The 20,358-nt window shown below is 44.4% G+C and overlaps 1 protein-coding gene across 2 annotated transcripts in view; it reads left to right on the top strand.

Annotated features, from left to right (window-relative positions):
• ppp2r2d (protein phosphatase 2, regulatory subunit B, delta) overlaps window positions 1-14,024 on the top strand; it is an 88,852-nt gene extending 74,828 nt beyond the window's left edge. For both annotated transcript variants that reach the window (XM_072479159.1, XM_072479160.1), the window contains exons 9-10: window positions 164-255; window positions 11,262-14,024. In XM_072479159.1, the coding sequence (XP_072335260.1) occupies window positions 164-255; window positions 11,262-11,541 (372 nt within the window). In that variant the 3' untranslated portion in view covers window positions 11,542-14,024. The remainder of the gene's footprint in view (window positions 1-163; window positions 256-11,261) is intronic.
• Window positions 14,025-20,358: the final 6,334 nt, after the last annotated feature.

The raw sequence follows: 20,358 nt of genomic DNA, 5'->3' as shown, positions 1-20,358 counted from the left end.
TAAATTGCTACCGTTTGAAATTTGGTGTTCGTGCAGTTGTTCTGAGAGTGTAAAAGCTTGGATGGCATGCCTCTTTTCTCAGCAATATTCAAATCATTTATTATTTGCAGTTTTGTTCCTTGGACTGTGCTTTATCAGGTTTTTTTTGGTCTCTACTCTCCAGGTGCACGAATATCTCCGGAGCAAACTGTGTTCCTTGTATGAGAATGACTGCATTTTTGACAAATTTGAATGCTGCTGGAATGGTTCAGACAGGTAAATTGTTATAGAAACATAGAAAATAGGAGCAGGTTTATCACATATCCATGGTCTGTTACCCCTGGTTCCGGACTCCCCAGTCATCTGGAACATCCTTCCTGCATCTACCCTGTCTAGTCCTATTAGAATGATGTGGAGATGCCGGCGTTGGACTGGGGTGAGCACAAGAAGTCTTGCAACACCAGGTTAAAGTCTGACAGGTTTGTTTCAAATCACTAGCTTTTGGAGCACTGCTTCCTCATTCACCTGAAGAAGGAGCTGTGCTCCGAAAGCTAGTGATTTGAAACAAATCATAGAATCATAGAAGTTTACAGCATGGAAACAGGCCCTTCGGCCCAACCAGTCCATGCTGCCCAGTTTTTACCGTGAAGCTAGTCCCAGTTGCCCGCACTTGGCCCATAACCCTCTATACCCATCTTACCCATGTAACTATCTAAATGCTTTTTAAAAGACACAATTGTACCCACCTCTACTACTACCTCTGGCAGCCCATTCCAGACACTCACTACCCTCTGAGTGAAGAAATTGCCCCTCTGGGCCCTTCAGAATCTCTCCCCTCTCACCTTAAACCTATGCCCTCTAGTTTTAGACTCCCCTACCTTTGGGAAAAGATGTTGACTATCTACCTTATCTATGCCCCTCATTATTTTATAAACCTCTATAAGATCACCCCTAAGCCTCCTACGCTCCAGGGAAAAAAGTCCCAGTCTATCCAGCCTCTCCTTTATAACTCAAACCATCAAGTCCCGGCAACATCCTAGTAAATCTTTTCTGCACTCTTTCTAGTTTAATAATATCCTTTCTATAATTGGGTGACCAGAACTGCACACAGTATTCCAAGTGTGGCCGTACCAATGTCTTGTACAACTTCAACAAGACGTCCCAACTCCTGTATTCAATGTTCTGACCAATGAAACCAAGCATGCCGAATGCCTTCTTCACCACCCTGTCTACCTGCGACTCCACCTTCAAGGAGCTATGAACCTGTACTCCTAGATCTCTTTGTTCTATAACTCTCCCCAACGCCATACCATTAACTCAGTAGGTCCTGGCCTGATTCGATCTGCCAAAATGCATCACATCACATTTATCTAAATTAAACTCCATCTGCCATTCGTCGGCCCACTGGCCTAATTGATCAAGATCCCGTTGCAATCCTAGATAACCTTCTTCACTATCCACTGTGCCACCAATCTTGGTGTCATCTGCAAACTTACTAACCATGCCTCCTAAATTCTCATCCAAATCATTAATATAAATCACAAATAACAGTGGACCCAGCACCGATCCCTGAGGCACACCACTGGTCACAGGCCTCCAGTTTGAAAAACAACCCTCTACAACCACCCTCTGCCTTCTGTCGTCCAGCCAATTTTGAATCCAATTGGCAACCTCACCCTGGATCCCGTGAGCTTTAACCTTCTGCAACAACCTACCATGCGGTACCTTGTCAAAGGCTTTGCTAAAGTCCATGTAGACAACGTCTACTGCACTGCCCTCATCTACCTTCTTGGTCACCCCTTCAAAAAACTCAATCAAATTTGTAAGACATGATTTTCCACGCACAAAGCCATGCTGACTGGCCCGAATCAGTCCATGCCTCTCTAAATGCTTGTAGATCCTGTCTCTCAGAATACCTTCCAGCAACTTACCTACTACAGACGTTAGGCTCACCGGTCTGTAGTTCCCAGGCTTTTCCCTGCTGCCCTTCTTAAACAAGGGCACAACATTCGCCACTCTCCAATCTTCAGGCACCTCACCTGTGGCTGCCGATGATTCAAATATCTCTGTTAGGGGACCCGCAATTTCCTCCCTAGCCTCCCACAACATCCTGGGATACATTTCATCAGGTCCCGGGGATTTATCTACCTTGATGCGCTTTAAGACTTCCAGCACCTCCTCCTCTGTAATATGCACACTTCTCAAGACATCACTATTTATTTCCCTTAGTTTCCTAACATCCATGCCTTTCTCCACCGTGAATACCGACGAGAAATATTCATTCAGGATCTCACCCAACTCTTGTGGCTCTGCACATAGATGTCCTTGTTGATCCTTAAGAGGCCCTACTCTGTCCCTAGTTACTCTTTTCCCCTTTATGTATCTGTAGAATCTCTTTGGATTCTCCCTTGCATTATTTGCCAAAGCAATTTCATGTCCCCTTTTTGCCCTCCTGATTTCCCTCTTAACTCTATTTCGACAATCTCTATACTCTTCAAGGGATCCACTTGATCCCGGTTGCTTATGTACGTCATATACCTCCTTCTTCTTTTTGACCAGAGTCTCAATATCTCGAGTCATCCAGGGTTCCCTACTTCTACCAGCCTTGCCCTTCACTCTAAAGGGAATGTGCTTACCCTGCACCCTGGTTAACACATTTTTAAAAGCCTCCCATTTACCAGCCGTCCCTTTGCCTGCCAACAGTCTCCCCCAATCTACCTCTGCAAGTTCCTGTCTGATACCATCAAAATTGGCCTTGCCCCAATTAAGAATTTTAACTCTTGGGCCAGACCTATCATTCTCCATGGCTATCTTAAAACTAATGGAGTTATGGTCACTTGTCCCAAAGTGATCCCTCACTAGCACTTCTGTCACTTGCCCTTCCTTATTTCCCAAGACGAGGTCAAGTTTTGCCCCCTCTCTAGTCGGTCCATCCACATACTGAATGAGAAATTCCTCCTGAATACACTCAACAAATTTCCCTCCATCCAAGCCCCTAATGCTATGGCTGTCCCAGTCAATGTTGGGAAAGTTAAAATCCCCTACTACTACCACCCTATTATTCTTGCAGCTATCTGTAATCTCCTTACATATTTGCTCCTCAATTTCCCACTGACTATTTGGGGGCCTGTAGTACAGTCCTACCAAGGTGATCTCTCCCTTCTTATTTTTCAGTTCCACCCATATAGACTCAGTGGGCGAACCCTCGGATATATCCCCTCTAAGTACTGCCGTGATGTTCTCCCTAATCAAAAACGCCACTCCCCCTCCTCTCTTACCTCCTGTTCTATCCTTTCTATAGCATCTGTACCCCGGAACATTGAGCTGCCAGTCCTGCCCCTCCCTTAGCCATGTTTCAGTCATAGCTATAATATCCCAGTCCCATGTGCCCGTCCATGCCCTGAGTTCATCCGCTTTGCCCGTCAGGCCCCTTGCATTGAAATAAATGCAGTTTAATGTAGACTTTCCTTGCTCTCTGCCCTGCTTTCTCTGGTCATGCTTTACACACTCTCCCTTCCTGCCTTTTGTTTCTGTCCCCACTGACTTCGTACATCGGTTCCCATCCCCCTGCCACATTAGTTTAAACCCTCCCCAACTGCACTAGCAAACACACCCCCGAGAACATTGGTTCCGGTCCCACCCAGATGCAGACCGTCCGATTTGTACAGGTCCCACCTCCCCCAGAACCGGTCCCAATGTCCCAGGAATTTGAAACCCTCCCTCTTGCACCATCTCTCAAGCCACGTATTCATCCTAGCTATCCTGTCATTCCTACTCTGACTATCACGTGGCACTGGTAGCAATCCTGAGATTACTACCTTTTGAGGTCTTACTTTTTAGTTTAACTCCTAACTCCCTAAATTCAGCTTGTAGGACCTCATCCCGTTTTTTACCTATATCGTTGGTGCCTATGTGCACCACGACAGCTGGCTGTTCACCCTCCCCCTCCAGAATGCCCTGCAGCCGCTCCGAGACATCCTTGACCCTTGCACCAGGGAGGCAACATACCAACCTGGATTCTCGTTTGCCTCCGCAGAAACGCCTGTCTATTCCCCTTGCAATTGAATCCCCTATCACTATAGCTCTGCCACTCTTTTTCCCGTCCTTCTGTGCAGCAGAGCCAGCCACGGTGCCATGAACCTGGCTGCTGCCACCTTTCCCTGGTGAGCCATCTCCCCCAACAGTTTCCAAAACGGTAAATCTGTTTTGGAGGGAGATGACCGCAGGGGATCCCTGCACTGCCTTCCTACTCTTCCTCTGTCTGTTGGTCACCCATTCCCTATCTGCCTCAGTAATTTTAATCTGCGGTGTGACCAACTTACTGAATGTGCTATCCACAACTTCCTCAGCATCGCGGATGCTCCAAAGTGAGTCCATCCGCAGCTCCAGAGCCGTCAAGCGGTCTAACAGGAGCTGCAGTTGGACACACTTCTTGCAGATGAAGGAGTCAGGGACACCAGAAGGGTCCCTGACTTGCCACATCTCACGAGGAGCATGACACGGGTCTGAGCTCTCCTGCCATGACTTAAACCTGAAGTTAAATTTGAACTACACTACACAGCTAAGAGAAAGTCAAAGAGAGAGAAATCACTTACCAGTCACAAGCCAATCACTTACCTGCTGGCTGTGATGTAATTGCTCCCGAGACTCCCTCACAGGTCTGCTTCTCTGCACCTCCTTAAGATGAGCACCAAATTCCCTTAACTAGTTAATTAATTTACTTAATTAATTAGATTTTTTTTTTTTGGGGGGGGGGGAACTCAACACCAAACTCCAAAAAACACAGCCCTCACTCACCTCTTACCCAAACTCAGCCTTACCCAAACTCAGATACACTCTGTTTGCTTCCAGCACTCCATTTCTAAAGGCACTTCAGCCACACCTTTTGTATCCTTCCTGATTTACAGTCAGCCAATAGGCCTGCTCCCGAAACTGATCTCCCGAAACTAACAGCTGACCTGCAAAGTAAGGAAGTTGTTAAGCAGTACTTACCTCACCCACGCCGCGACCTTTTAAACTGTCCCCTCTGCCTCGCAGCTCCCGCGCTTTTTCAATCTCCCGCGCTGTTTCCAAAGTCCCGGCTCTCTCTCTCTCCCGAACTAACAGCTGACCTGCAAGGTAAGGAAGTTGTTAAGCAGTCTGTTGGACTTTAACCTGGTGTTGTAAGACTTCCTACCCCCCCCCCCCCCCCCCACCCCCAAACCCAGGCAATAACCTTAGAATACCTAAATACCTATAATAATAATAATCGCTTATTGTCACAAGTAGGCTTCGGTGGAGTTACTGTGGAAAGCCCCAAGTCACCACATTCTGGTGCCTGTTCGGGGAGGCCAGTACGGGAATTGAATCCGCGCTGCCGCCTTGTTCTGCATTACAAGCCAGCTGTTTAGCCCACTGTGCTAAACCAGCCCCTATAATGCAGAAAGAGGCTATTTGGTCCATCAAGTCTAAACCAACCATCTAAAAGAGCACCCCACCTAAACCCAGTCCCATACCCTATCCCCGTAACCCCACCTAATCACATCTTTGGATTGTGCGAGGAAACCGGAGGCCAAGCAGACACTGGGCGAATGTGTACCCAAGGCCGGAATCAAACTCTGGTCCCTGGCACTGTGAGGTAGCAGTGCTTTTTTTTTTTAAAACAAAATCATAAATTTAGAGTATCCAATCTCCAGGGCAATTTAGCAATGCCAATCCACCTACCCTGGGTTGAGGGGAGGAGACCCACGCAGACACGGTGAGAATATGAAACTCCACACGGACAGTGAGGGCCGAGATCGAACCCAGATCCTCCGCGCCATGACGCCCAATATTGTCCTAACTGACTCGATCTCTCCTCAACATCAGTGCTACCAACGCAGGAATCGTACTGGTAAACCTTTGCTGTATTCCCCCTATAGCAAGAACATCCTTTCTCCGATCAGGAGACCAAAACTGCGCACAGTATTACAGGTATGGTCTCATCAAGGTCCTGGATAATTGCAGCAAGATATCCCTACTCCTGTACTCCAATCCTCCCTCTATGAAGGCCAGGTGGGGGTGGCACAGTGGTTAGCCCTGCTGCTTCACTGTGCCAGAGACGCGGGTTCAATTCCGGCATTGGTTGACTGTCTGCGTCGAGTTTGCATGTTCTTCTCGTATATGCTCTGGTTTCCTCCCAGTCCAAAGATATGCAGGTTAAGTGTATTGGCCATGCTAAATTGCCCCTGGTGTCCAGGAATGTACCATAAGACATAGGATCAGAATTAGGCCACTCGGCCCATTGGATCTGCTCCGCCATTCAATCACGGCTGATATTTTCTCATCCCTATTCTCCTGCCTTAAAGACACTCAGTGATTTGTCTTCCACAACCTTCTGCAGCAAAGAGTTCCACAGATTCACCACCCTCTGGCTGAAGAAATTCCTCCTCATCTCTGTTTTAAAGGATCGTCCCTTTAGTCTGAGATGGTGTCCTCTGGTTCTAGTACAGGAGAGGTTGGAGCGGCAGAGGGTAATAGATGAGATGTTGGAGGTAGATAGGAGGTATGCAGAGGATGGGGACCCGGCGAAGCTGGAAAAGAGGAAGGAACTACAGGCGAGCTTCGACCGACTGTCCACCAGGAAGGCGGTGCGCCAACTGAGACGAGCAAGGGGTGCAGTTTATGAACGTGGAAATATGTTAGCAGGTCAGCTCTGGAGGGAGGCAGCGGCAAGGGAAATTCTTCAGGTGAAGGATAGGGCAGGGAAGTTGGTGGTGGCTCCAGTGCTCATTAACAAGGAGTTTTATGAGGAGGTTGTGCAAGTCAGAGCCACCCGGGGGAGACTGTGAGATGCAGGAATTTCTAGATGGGTTGGAGTACCCGAGGCTAGGGCAGGGGACAGGGCTACATTAGAAAGAGCAATAGTGGAGCAGGAGATAAAGGATGCGATTGGGAGGATCCAGTCGGGGAAGGTGGTAGGGCCGGATGGGTTTCCGGCGGAATATTATAAAAAATTTAAGGATAGGTTGGCACCCCTGATGGTGGGGATGTTTGAAGAGGCGATAGGGAAGGGGGTGTTGCCGCAAACCTTGGGACAGGCATCGATTTCACTGTTGCTAAAAAAAAGATAAGGATCCAACGGAGTGTGGGTCGTATCGGCCCATATCACTTCTGAATGTGGATGCAAAACTATTGGAGAAGGTACTGGCGGGTAGGCTGGAGGAGTGCCTCCCGAAGGTGATAGGGGAGGATCAGACGGGGTTCGTGAAAGGGAGGCAGCTGTTTTTGAACATTAGGAGGGTTTTGAACGTCGTTATGGCACCGGCGGAAGGGAAGGAAACAGAGGTAGTTGTGGCATTGGACACTGAAGGCTTTTGATCAGGTAGAATGGGGGGTACCTGATGGCAGTGCTGGAGCGGTTTGGGATTGGACCAAGGTTTGTGAACTGGGTAAAGCTATTAAGTAAGGAGCCGAAGGCGAGTGTCCGCACAAATAATATCAGTTCGAGATACTTTTCTCTCCACCGTGGGACGAGAAAAGATGTCCTATGTCCCCCCTGCAGTTTGCACTTGCGATTGAGCCGTTGGCTATCGCATTGAGAAGTTTGGGAGCATGGAAAGGAATTGCGCGGGGGGTGGATAGAGCATAGGGTGTCCTTGTATGCCGACGACTTGCTGCTGTATGTGTCGGAACTGAGTGCGTCAATAGGAGGAATATTGGAGCTACTGCGGGTATTTGGGTCTTTCTCGGGCAAGCTGAACCTGGCCAAGAGTGAGTATTTTGTGGTGTCTCGGCCGGGGGTGGGACCAGGGGTGGGGGGCTGCCATTCCGTAGAGCAGGGACTCATTTTAGGTATCTGGGGTGTAGGTTGCCCGGGAGTGGGGGAGGCTTCGCAGGTACAACATCACTAGTTTGGTGGGGAGAGTGAAAGCCGATCTGTCACTGGCGGGTCGGGTACAGGCGGTTAAAATGAATGCGTTGCCGCGATTCCTTTTTATTTTTCAATGCCTACCGATTTTCCTGCCAAAGTCTTTTTTCAGGGAGATTGAGAGACGGTTCACCTCATTTATATGGGGAGGGAAGGTGGCCAGAGTGAGAAAGGTGCTGCTACAGAGGGGAAGGCAGGCAGGGGGTTTAGGTCTCCCGAACCTGTTGTACTACTACTGGGCGGCGAATGTGGAGAAGGTGCGGAGCTGGGTCAGAGGGGTTGATTCTCAGTGGGTCAGAATGGAGGAGAGTTTGTGCAGGGGGTCGGGGCTGAAGGCACTAGCAACAGCGCCGCTCCCGATAGGTCCGGGGAAATATTCAGGGAGTCCGGTAATAATAACTTCATTGAAAATCTGGAGGCAGTTTCGCCAACACTTCGGGTTGGGGGTAGGGTCAAGGGAAATGCCGATTCGGGGGAACCCCAGATTTGAGCCAGGGAGGTGGGATGGAAGTTTTCGGAAATGGGAAGAGAAGGGGATTAAGACGCTAAAAGATTTGTTTCTTCGGTTGGTTTGCATGATTGAGGGAGCTGGAAGCGAAGTATGGGCTGGGGCAGGGAGAAGTGTTTAGGTACATGCAGGCTCGGGATTTTGCCAGGAAGGAGATACAGAGCTTCCCAGAGGAACCGGCCTCCACGTTGCTGGAAGAGGTGCTGACGACAAGGGGGCAGTGTCAGCGGTGTACGGAGCTATTTTGGACGAGGATAAGGCACCACTGGAAGGGATCCAAGCAAAGTGGGAGGAAGAGCTGGGAGAGGTTATAGAGGAGGGGGTCTGTTGTGAGGTGCTCCGGAGAGTGAATGCCTCCACCTCGTGTGCGAGGTTGGGGCTGATACAACTGAAGGTGGTTTATAGAGCGCACCTCACGAGGGCGAGGATGAGCCGATTTTTTGAAGGAGTAGAGGATGTGTGTGAGCGTTGCGGGGGTGGGGGGGAGCCCGCTAATCACGTTCATATGTTTTGGTTCTGTCCAAAGCTAGGGGAGTACTGGAAGGAGGTGTTTAGGGTAGTTTCCAAGGTGGTGCATGTGAAACTGGACCCGGGTCCCCGGGAGGCCATATTCGGGGTGTCGGACCAGCCAGGGTTGGAAACTGGTGCGGAGGCAGATATCATGGCCTTCGCCTCGTTGATCGCCCAAAGGCGGAGCAGCCTCTCCACCCAGTGCCCTGGCGTGGCGGGGGTCCTGTTGGAATACTTGACCCTTGAGAAGGTTAAGTTCGAACGGAGGGGTTCTACAAGTCATGGGCACTATTTATTATGCACTTTCAAGAACTGGATAACATCAAACATTAGTTGGGGGGGGAGGGGGGGCTGTGTGGATTAAGGGTGACTATGGGTAATCCCTGATTCCTTTTTGTCATTTGTTTATGTAAACATGCGGGCTGATGTTTGGGGGTTGATGGGTGGATGGGATCGTTGTTATTATGGGGATTGACTAACCTTGCTGATTATTGTTTATTGTTGATGGGTGTAAATGCGGGAGAAAATGTGAAAAAGGAGAATAAAAATATATATTTTTTAAACTATCTCAATCCCCATTCAAAAATTTACAAGTTATACTATAGGCAGTTACTTTCCTAGACAAATTATACTTCAGTGCTGAAAGATAAACGAGTTCACTGTTCAAGCCCTTGGTTGCTCACCTGAGGCTGCGGCAGAAATGTTTCCAAGTTCCTTTTAGATTCCAGGAGTTAAGCTCATGTAATTGCAATTGCCGAAAAATAATTTTAAATCCGTCATCTGTCTCTTCCAGAGGACGTTGAATTTTGCACCCGAGGTTTCTTTCGAAGGAAAAGTCACTATCCCCGTGCTGGATTTTTAAACTGACAGATAATGGGCAGCACGGTAGCACAGTGGTTAGCATTGTTGCTTCACAGTGCCAGGGACCTGAGGTTGATTCCCAGCTTGGGTCACTGTCTGTGCAGAGTCTGCACGCTCTCCCCATGTTTGCGTGGGTTTCCTTCAACAATTTCTGAAAGACTTACTTGTTAAGTGAATTGGACATTCTGAATTCACCCTCTGTACCCAAACAGGCACCGGAATGTGGCGACTAGGGGACGTTCACAGTAAGTTCATTGCAGTGTTAATGTAAGTCTACTTGTGACACTAATAAAGATTATTATTAGTATGTCTTGGCTCAGGAGAAGAGAGAAAGGAGCACATTAACTGTTCCAATAGCAGATTTTTCAGACCGTTCACTACTTCTATCATTGACAGATTGTATTCGAGATTTCAAAATAGGTACCTCAGTCACACACCCTCTCTATAATAATTTCAGACGGGGTTTGTTTATCTGATTCTGACTCACCTGAAGTGAGTCATTATCTAACTTGATGAGAGAGAGATCGCCACATAATTCTAAGAAACCTTCTGTCACTGGTGGAGAGGTAGCCTTGTAGAAATGCAAATTCCATGTCCATTACATCTCAGTAAACTCCTTTTAAAGTGGTTTGCCACCATAGGGTCCGGCTTCATCTCTAGCCCTATAATCCTCGATAGGTTCCTAAGCAACGCCTCCCAAAAGTTTTCCAACTCCTCACATCCCCAGACATGTTTCAATTTTTTTACATTTCTAACGGCGGTACAGTGGTTAGCACTGCTGCCTCATGGTGCCGAGGATGCGGATTCGATCCCAGCCCTGGGTCACTGCTGTGTGGAGTTTTCACTTTCTATCCATGGCTCCCCAACCCAAAAAAATGTTCGGGGTAGGTGATCGGCCACGTTAATTGCCCCTTAATTTGGGGGGGGGGGGGGGAGAAGAATTGGGAACTCGAGTTTTATAATTTCTTTAAAACTTCAAACAGTAAGCTTGCCTACTTTTTAACAGACAACGTTTCGACTAACACAGCCTTTGATTTTCATACCTCAGCCTGACACACATTAGTTTTGGTTCTCACCACTTAGTCCAAATTAAACTGCTGTATAATTATAGAAACATTTTTTTTTTCTCGTGGAGAGAAATGGGAAGGCTGCATCTCCATTAATATGAATATGGCTCTCAATCTATAGACAGGAAAAGAAAGCACACTTCAAACGGAGGCGGGGGGAGGAAAGAAATTTGGGCAAATCCTTCTTATGCCAAGTGGTAGTATCCTCAATTACAGCTTATTGGCATTCTAATAATTTTGGCTCTGTTCTGCTGATCCATGTGTACCGTCTGATTTGACAGTGGGATTATGTAGAGAAATTAATAATGGCATAATGTAATCAACAGATATTGTAACACCTGACACCAGTAAGCAATTCTGCAATCCCACCCTTTTTGAATGCCATGTATTTGATTTGGATATTTATGTTGAACTTTAATTCATTTTGCATTTTTAAATTTATAAACAGTGCCATCATGACCGGTTCATACAATAACTTCTTCCGGATGTTTGATAGAAACACCAAGCGCGACATCACACTTGAAGCATCTAGAGAAAGCAGTAAGCCACGTGCCATCTTGAAACCACGTAAAGTTTGCACAGGTGGGAAAAGGAAGAAAGATGAAATTAGTGTTGACAGTCTGGACTTCAACAAGAAGATTCTGCATACAGCTTGGCATCCTAAAGAGAACATTATAGCTGTTGCCGCAACTAACAATTTGTATATATTCCAGGACAAAGTAAATTAAAATTGGCTTGGTTTAAGATGAGACTTGCTTTCACACAGGTAAGCCTAGCAATTTTTCTTTGAAGGAAAAAATCTTGTTCTCTAAAATTAATACATCTGATGCACATTGTACAGCTACAGGAGAAGCATTGACCTATTAATTTGTTTGTGTGATGCATTTCTGCCTTCCGTCAGGACATTACTTTTCATGGCAGAGTTTCTCTAGATGTGAGAAAGCCACCAGAAGCAGACTGGAAGGACAGTACTGGTCATATAAGGCTTCTCTTCAATATTGATTTACTTAATCAAGCCTGAGCTTTCCATTATGATAAAAGACCAAACGTGAAACACAGTTTATGCCTGTGTAATCAGTCCTTGCTGTGTAATTTTTGGCCTTTCTGAACATGAATTGTGCTTGATTATGCCTGTAAACATTCCTCCTCTGGCCTCGGTCTTTTGGCTCAAGTGACCTGGGCTTGGACGCTTCAATGGGCATTGAGCAGAGTCAGTGGACTTTTCTTTTCTTGTACAATAACATTTACTCACTGACTGTATCTATAACCACACCTCCTGGTGTAAAAACCACTTAATAAAATAACAAATCGTGAAAAATGTGTTTTTAAATCTGAAGCTATGTAATGTGGTTTTGTTCTTTTTGCAATTGTGTACTAGGAAAGCTAATTTGAAGTGATGGGTTTAACATGGAGTAGTGCATGTTACACTTTCACTGGGCAGCAGATAAGTGTTTTAATTGTATGATAGAAATTCAATTTAATTTGCAATGTATTTCACAAATGCGATAGCTGAAAAATGAACTGAACTCCATTATTATGAAAAGAAATTATATTTTTATAGTCATTTTTTTTGGTTTGCTTATCTGGATAATCAATTTAAATGGAAGTGAAATAGTTAAATAAGTTGTCTTACACTCCCTGCAAATGACTGTATCTAATGAGTACTTCCCTGAGTTTATGACATTGCTGAAAATCAGCAGTAATCCTATACCTCATCATACATTTCTGATTATTCATCGCATTGTAGTAATGTCCACCCTCAAAATTCAAAGAATATGTAACTGCTTGCTCTTATCTACTGAGCTAGATCCACAATATTACAGTGTTCACCCAAAAGATCAGTTTATTTTTCTTTGGAAGAGAAGCAAAATTCATGTTTCTGGTTGAATACTTTTCATTGGTTCTGATGCAAAGTCATTGACCTGAAACTTTACATCTGTTTCTCCCTCCACAGATGCTGCCAGACCTGAGTATTTCCAGAATTTTCTGTTTTTATTTCAGACTTCCAGCATTTTGCTTTTGTAAATTTTATTTTTTCATCCTGCACCTGCTTGCTCACACTTTTTCTCTTTCCCTTTTTTCCCTCTGTCTCATGCAAAATATTTGGTAAAAATCATGAAATGTAAAAAAGCTTTTATGTTCTATCATTTTGCTTCAATTCTCCTTGCACTCCAACCCTTTTTGTAAATAAAGTTTGTATTTGTTTCTTTTGACATTAAATGAAGTGAATTTCCATCCATTCTTCATAATTTAAAGTTGTATTTATACAGTAGCACACTTCTCATTCCTCTGCGGCAACAGTTTTGGTTTATTCTTCCTCTGTTTGTTCATGATTAGCCAAAAATTACTTCCCCTTCACTACAAGTTTTGTCCCTTTTATTTCCCATCCCAAGGGTTTTCTGTGCAGAAACTGCTGAAGCGGTGATCGCTTTAATCACGATATGCTTGTGGTACACTGTTTCTTGATTTCATTTATTTCTGTTTTGATCAAGCAGTTTTGAAACTATATTATAATTTCTATGTCAGAATATTTTTCAACATCATGCGGAATATTTTCATAAGTCCCAAATAATTTGTTTGCATTGCTTTTTGGTATAATCGGTTATAATGCACGAATTTGGAAGGGTGTTCATGATAAATTATTCTGACAAGTCACTGAAACCCAAGAAAATTGAAAGCAATAATTTCAAAGGATCCTGTAGTGTTTTGCATGAAGTGCACAGACAACTGTATAAATCAATGTTGCAATGAAATTACTGTCCATGGATTGGTATTCTTAATACTTGCAGCTTCTAATGTGTTCTAACTTATTGAATGTTAAAATGCTTTGAAAATATAAGTAGGAACATTGTATTACAGATGTAAATGAGTTATAATGCCATATTCAATTTAAAATGCGCTTCATTTTAGCACTTTTGAGCAATAAGTTTGACCTGGTGCCAAAACAAGTTCAAGTGTGCTAAAGCAGTAATATGCATGTGCCTTTCTATTGTTTTACTTATTTTTTTATATATAAATATATATACATAGAATTATTTAATACATTTTAATTGTTTGTATAAAATCTGTTTAGATTTTAAGGTGTACATGGTAAACGATAAAATTCTAAGTAAATGGATCCTTTTTTAAAACTATGGCACAAGATTTGTGAGAGTAATTAGGTGTGTTTCAAAGTTATCAAGATGGAATTAAAATTGGGAAATCTTTAGTATAGGATGAAATTCAGTCTGCTCTATTTCACTCTTGTTTCATAACACGTTGGCTTTGGTTTTCTTCAAACTTATACGGTTAACACAAAGCTATCTCTTCAGGGCTTGTTATTTCCCATTCATATAACTTCATTTAGGCCTCATCACTTGCTGAACAGAATCTTTTTCAGTGGTCCAGATATTTATGCATTCTTTCATTTATGTGGAGGTCAAGAAAATTTGGTGTTGAGCTGTGTTTGGTTGATGTTTCTAATATTTCCTAGTTTATTCTGAATAATTAAATCTCCAAAATATATTTAAATCTTATGTTCTATCCACCTTCTCTCGTCAAAAAATAATTTTTAATAGCATTTTCTACACCTATTCCAAATGAAAGTCAAATTGCTTATGGTTTTTTTTTTTAAACTGATGAATTTGCTTACAGGTAAATTCAGTTTTCAGGTGCTAAAACTGCCACAGTGCTAACTCTTATATTACCTCAGCACACAAATCATCAGTGTTGGGAATGAAATACCAAAACCAAAATCCATCAGTGTTGGGGAGCAAGTGCAGTAATGTGTTCAGATGCAATAAAAGTAAGTTTGGGAAGAAGTATTTATATAAGATTTTAAGGGGGCATTCATTCATTCTACGGGTGCATAGTTCTTTCTATTTGCTTACCCCCATCTATTTATCTATTTATTTTTTGTTGCAGAAATCCTCCACTTAGTCTGGTATGTTAATTCTTAAAATAAAACTCTGGGTAATTCTGATAGGACCATAGAAGAATACAGCACAGCAGGATGCCATTCAACCCATTGATTATATCCTAGCTCTCTCCAGAAGCAATCTAATTAGTCCCACTCCCTCAATTGTTTTACCCGATCCCTGTAACTTTCTTTCTCCAGTAGGTACTTAGCCAGTTGATATTTGAAGGCTACTGTTAAATCTACATCCAAAGTTGGATCATGAAAAGTACAGTTGCACCAGGCAAGCCAATCCTCTTGGAATGCAATTGCTTCCAAGGACCTTGTCCCTTTAAAAATGTATTTGCAGATCAATTGCAATGTGTCATTTTATTTATTTTTAAATTGGTTTCACTGTGTTGTAGATCCAGGAATTAAATTCGGACTGTGTTTTTGTGCAAGTGCTTACGTAACTTGACACTTGGCAATACTAGTTGACTCGTAGCTTCTCCATTTTCCATGCATCTCCATTTTGAGAAGTATAGCAACTGATGAGGTGTTGGTTAAAGACCACGGTTCCAGTCAATCTCAAATGAATTGTTTATGAAATAAACATGTTATTATACAAAAAATTTTGTGAGGTGTCAGATTTGACTTCAGTGAAAATGGTCATGCTTATCCTGAGGAAAATCCACCCATTCCTACGTTTTCATCAACATGTTAATTTTTTGTGCCTTTTACTGCTAAGCTGTAAACCTAACCGAAAGAATTTCAACCTCTACATTTCTCCTTGGTCCATTTATAGGGTCTAAAACCATTTATTATCTTGTGTCTTAACTTTCTGATTAATCGCAATCAATAACATAAAACAAGGTTTTACCTGATGGTTTGTGTTGATAAATGTACGGTGGTGATTAAGATTTGATTACAAGGCTTAACAATCATAAAAATAAATCCAAATGGTATTTTTTAATTTCACTCCTCGCCAATTGAGCAAGAAAGAATAACCACATTGTTGTTTTGTTTATCAAATAGATATACAATATCCATTGCTTATTGGATACCATACGCTTTTACTTCATGCATTTTAAATATATTGTATTTGTTTTTGTGTGCCAAAGTAACGGCCATTGTTGTAGAAATTGAAGTAATTTCATAGGCTTAAAGCAATAATTCAGGCTATTTTACCTTATTGATCCACCATCTCTTTTAAACAATTCTCAACCCCAAATCCCTAAATGACATACCAAGAATTTGCTTTTTGTATTAAGAGTCTATTGCTGAAATCCTAAATTGCACTTTCAATAATTTTAGCCTTGTTCTGACTTGGCTGACCTTTCTTTGTAGTGCTCTAGATTAGTGTCACGTGTCGAATCAACCACATGTTATTGAGTTGTGGGCAGCAGTGGGAATGAAGTGGCATTCAACAAGAGTCTGGGCTGGGACCACTGCTGTTCACAGTTTACATTGGATTGGATTAGATTTGTTTATTGTCACGTGTACCGAGGGACAGTGAAAAGTATTTTTCTGCCAGCAGCTCAACAGATCATTAAGTACATGGGAAGATGAGAGAAAATACATAATAGGAAAAAGAGAGTGGTTAGTAATAATGTTAGTCTTAGAATTAACTTATACTCGTTCTAATCTTTTAAAATTTAAGTAAAAAGTGGATCTGTTAGGGTGAGCTCGCAGATTCACCTCGCTCCGGCGCCATCTTCTATGCGTGGTTGTCACATTAGTGATTTGTGTAATATTGGGGCACTGTCCCTGGTGGTGAGTCAAGTGAGCACTAGTAATATCAGGCAGATGCACAGGCTTTAGTCCCATGAAGGTATTCATGAGCCTTCTTAACACTGCCCCTCGCCTAAGGCATTGCGATCTTCAGGTTGAATCAGCACCAGATGGTCATCTGGAACTATTGTTATGGCCCGGGAGTTTAGAAACTCCAAAGTATATGAAGTCCACCTGACCTGCAACATTTATGTTGAATTTGGACGAGCACAAGAGATTCAACAGTCTTCCCAGACACTTTAATCAAAGTAAGCTTTATTTTTATCAATTACAAACATAAAGACACCCAGAGCTATAGTAATCTATGCATAACACTTAATGAATTTCCCTTAACTGTTCCAATTCTAAAACAAAATCCCATAAACCAAAAAACCCTTTTTCAAGGGCATGGACCAGCACCCTGCATTTCACTTGAATAAGATTGCCTTTTCCTGAGATTCTGACCCTGGCTCACCAGGTTTAAAGCCTTCTGGAAAGCAAACTATCTTTTAAGTTACCAAAGTTGGTACCTAATCAATGATTGAACAGATATTTAAAATGAAAATAGAGAGAGAGACAGGCCAAAACACTTCTCTGTCTGAGTCCACAGCAGCCAAAAGTGAAAGTAAAACAAACCTCAGCCCAGCTTCACCCACAAAATGACATTACTGAAGCCATGTGATGAGACAAAAATCTTTCTTAAAGGGACACTCCCATGGCACGTTGGTGACTTTGCCTTTCGTCCTAGTCTTTGTACTTAAGCCTAAGCGTGCACTGCTACATAAGTTCATAAGAACCCTATTTGGTGAGTTACAGCTGTCTATTTGGTTCCAACACTGGCCCAGTACAGAAAAACTGATGACAAGGGGGAACTTTCAGCAAGCATAATTTTTACTTTCTGCCACATCCCAACATTGGACCAACAGGAGAGGAACTGCATTGGGTTCAGGATCCAGTAACAAGAAAAAAAAGATGGCATGTTAATTGGGTGTCATATGACCTTTTTGAAGAATCCGAACGCTTGTAGGCCTTACACTGAAAGACTATATTTTTTTGTCAAATAAAATTGTAGGTGAATTGATAACTGTTTTCTTCACTAAGCCAGTAAAGCCTTACATTTGCGCAGCAGCTGGAAAAATGTGCAGACAACACATACCAGGAATTAGTTGGTATTTTAGAGGACCTTTTATGCCTCAAAAGCACGGTAGCACACGTGGCTAGCACTGGCTTCACAGCGCCAGGGTCCCAGGTTCGATTCCCTGCTGGGTCACTGTCTGTGGAGTCTGCACATTCTCCCCGTGTCTGCATGGGCTTCCTCTGGGTGCTCCGGTTTCCTCCCTCAGTCCAAAGACATGTGGGTTAGGAGGATTGGCCAAGCTAAATTGCCCTTGGTGTCCAAAAAGGTTAGGATGGGTTATTGGGTTATGTGGATAGGGTGGAAGTGAGGGCTTAAGTGAGTCAGTGCAGACTCGATGGGCCGAATGGTCTCCTGCACTCTATGTTCTGTTACTAATCACGAGGAATCAGCTGGTAAGGGAATCTATGGCTCAATTCATCACTCCCTTTAAACGCAGTTTGGAAATGTTTTAACTGCTACATTAAAAGACAAGCTTGGACTTGTGGTGGCTGCTATGAGCTGAGCGGCCCTTTTTAACCCATCAGATATAAAAGTAACAAAAAATAAACACTCTACCCCAAATTAACAACCAACCAAAGAAATGCGGTCAAATCCGTTCTGAAGCCGAAAAAGTGGTAAAAGTCGGGAAAGAAGGATCTCTGAGTGAGGGGACACATGGAGCAGCGCTTCGTACACCAAGCAGTGCCATCAAAGCAAACTCGGCCCACCCATTGAAGCTTCATTCAATAGATCTCTGGAAACACAAGGACTCTATGGACCTCCTCTTGGCCATGGAAACCACGCTGGCCCCCATTAAAGAGGCTTTGGACAGAATGGCGAGGAGACTGGAAGACCAAAGTTGCAGACCTGGAAAAAGTGGCCACCGGCCAGAGCGAATGGATTGCTTCGCTCAAGGTTGAGGTGGCAAGGTTGGTAACAACCCAAAGGGTTGGTTGATGATCAGGAAAGCAGGTCCTGCTGCCAGAACCTGAGGATTGTCAGCCTACCTGAGGGCAGAAACCCGACACAGTAGGTCGTGAGGATGCTCAGGAAACAGGTCAAAATGGGCTGATGGCAAAAAACTCCTCCCTGACGAGTATGCTAGTGCACGCGAGTGGGCAATTCCCAAAAGGGAGATAGTGCCTGGCAGAAGCTGAGGGGTGGGGGGGACAATGTAACAAAAGGGGACAAGGGGAAGCAATAGTGATACTGGAAAAGGGAAGGGCAGATGGGGTCGGGGATTACGTGGGGTGAGAGCATAACACTGGTCACAACAGATCACGCATGTGGACGGTTGGAACAACATAGGCAATGGTGGCCACAAACAAAGGGAAACCCCTGCGAAAGTATGACTAGCCCCACGTGAGGGGGATGTGACCGAACCCCCCCCTCCCCTCCCCCTTATGAGAATAATCACCTGGAAAGTAAGGAGATTAACGAGCCAGTGAAGAGATCCAGAGTCTTTGCCCATCTGAAAAGCCTGTGGGCCGACATAGTCTTCCTTCGAGAGACACACCTGAGGGAAGAAAATAATAATCTTTACTAGTGCCACAAGTAGGCTTATATTAACTCTACCTGGGAAATTACTGTGAAAATCCCCTAATAGCCACACTCCGGCGCCTGTTCGGGTACACTGACGGAGAATTCAGAATATCCAATTCACCTAACAAGCACATCTTTCGGGACTTGTGGGAGGAAACCGGAGCACCCGGAGGGAACCCCCGCAGACACTGGGAGAATGTGCAGACTACGCACAGACAGTGACCCAAGCTGGGAATTGAATCCCGGTCCCTGGTGCTGTGAAGCAACAGTGCTAACCAAAAGCTGGATAGGACAGATGTACCACGCGTGCTTCGGCGCAAGGAGGGTGGCTGTATACCAAAAGGACAATATTCGCAGCGACAAACACGGTCACAGAGCCGATGTATCTGTTAGCGCTGTCCTGGAAGGGAGACCGGTGGTGCTTATAAATATGTGTGCCCATACCTGGGACGACGCGGACTTCATTAAAAAAAAACACTAACTCCTCATGGAGGGGAGAGGGGGGGGGGGGGGAGGGGGAGGGGAGGTGCGATCAATCAAGCCCTATAATCAGGTAAGTAATCGGTAATGGCAAAGAAACAATGCCTTTGTGGAGCTGGGGACTAGGACCAGCTGAGGGAGAAAGAGTTCTCCTCCCAAGTTCACAAAGTATATTCCCAATTCGACTTTGCAGTGGGTAAACCGATGCTTCCAGGGGTGGGAGGGGCGGAATACTCTGTAATAGTAATCTCCAACCACGCATGTGAATGTGAGGTTGGAGATGGGCTGGGCCCAGCGCACCCCCCAAGGAGGCTAGACCGAGCCCTCCTCGCTGACATGGCGCTTTGCAAAAGAATGTCACAAGCCATTGGTTGCAACCTGCAACCAAAATGGGGAGGTCTCGACCTCCACATTCTGGGAGGCACTGAAGCCAGTAATAATAATAATAGCATACAGGGCACTTGGGCCAGGTGGGCAATGGCTGATTGGTGATACTCCACGGCCCCCACCGTGGCACTACTGGCATACAGGAAAAAGCTACAAATGCAATTTGACCTCCTCTCCACCGGGAAAGCAACGAACCAATTCTGCCAGACACGGGCGGTCTTTTATGAACATGGAGACCAGGCCAGCCGCCTACAGGCTCACCAACTGAGGAAGTAGGCAGCCACGAGGGAGATGGTGCAGGTGAGGAACAGGCACGGTAAACTAGTCTCAGCCAGACAAAATCAATGAGGCCGTTGTGACCTTCTACTGGGAGCT

The sequence above is a fragment of the Scyliorhinus torazame genome, chromosome 16 (genome assembly GCF_047496885.1).
Source record: "Scyliorhinus torazame isolate Kashiwa2021f chromosome 16, sScyTor2.1, whole genome shotgun sequence".
In the NCBI taxonomy this organism is placed as follows: domain Eukaryota; kingdom Metazoa; phylum Chordata; class Chondrichthyes; order Carcharhiniformes; family Scyliorhinidae; genus Scyliorhinus; species Scyliorhinus torazame.
This window is presented reverse-complemented; position numbering and strand designations above follow the sequence as displayed.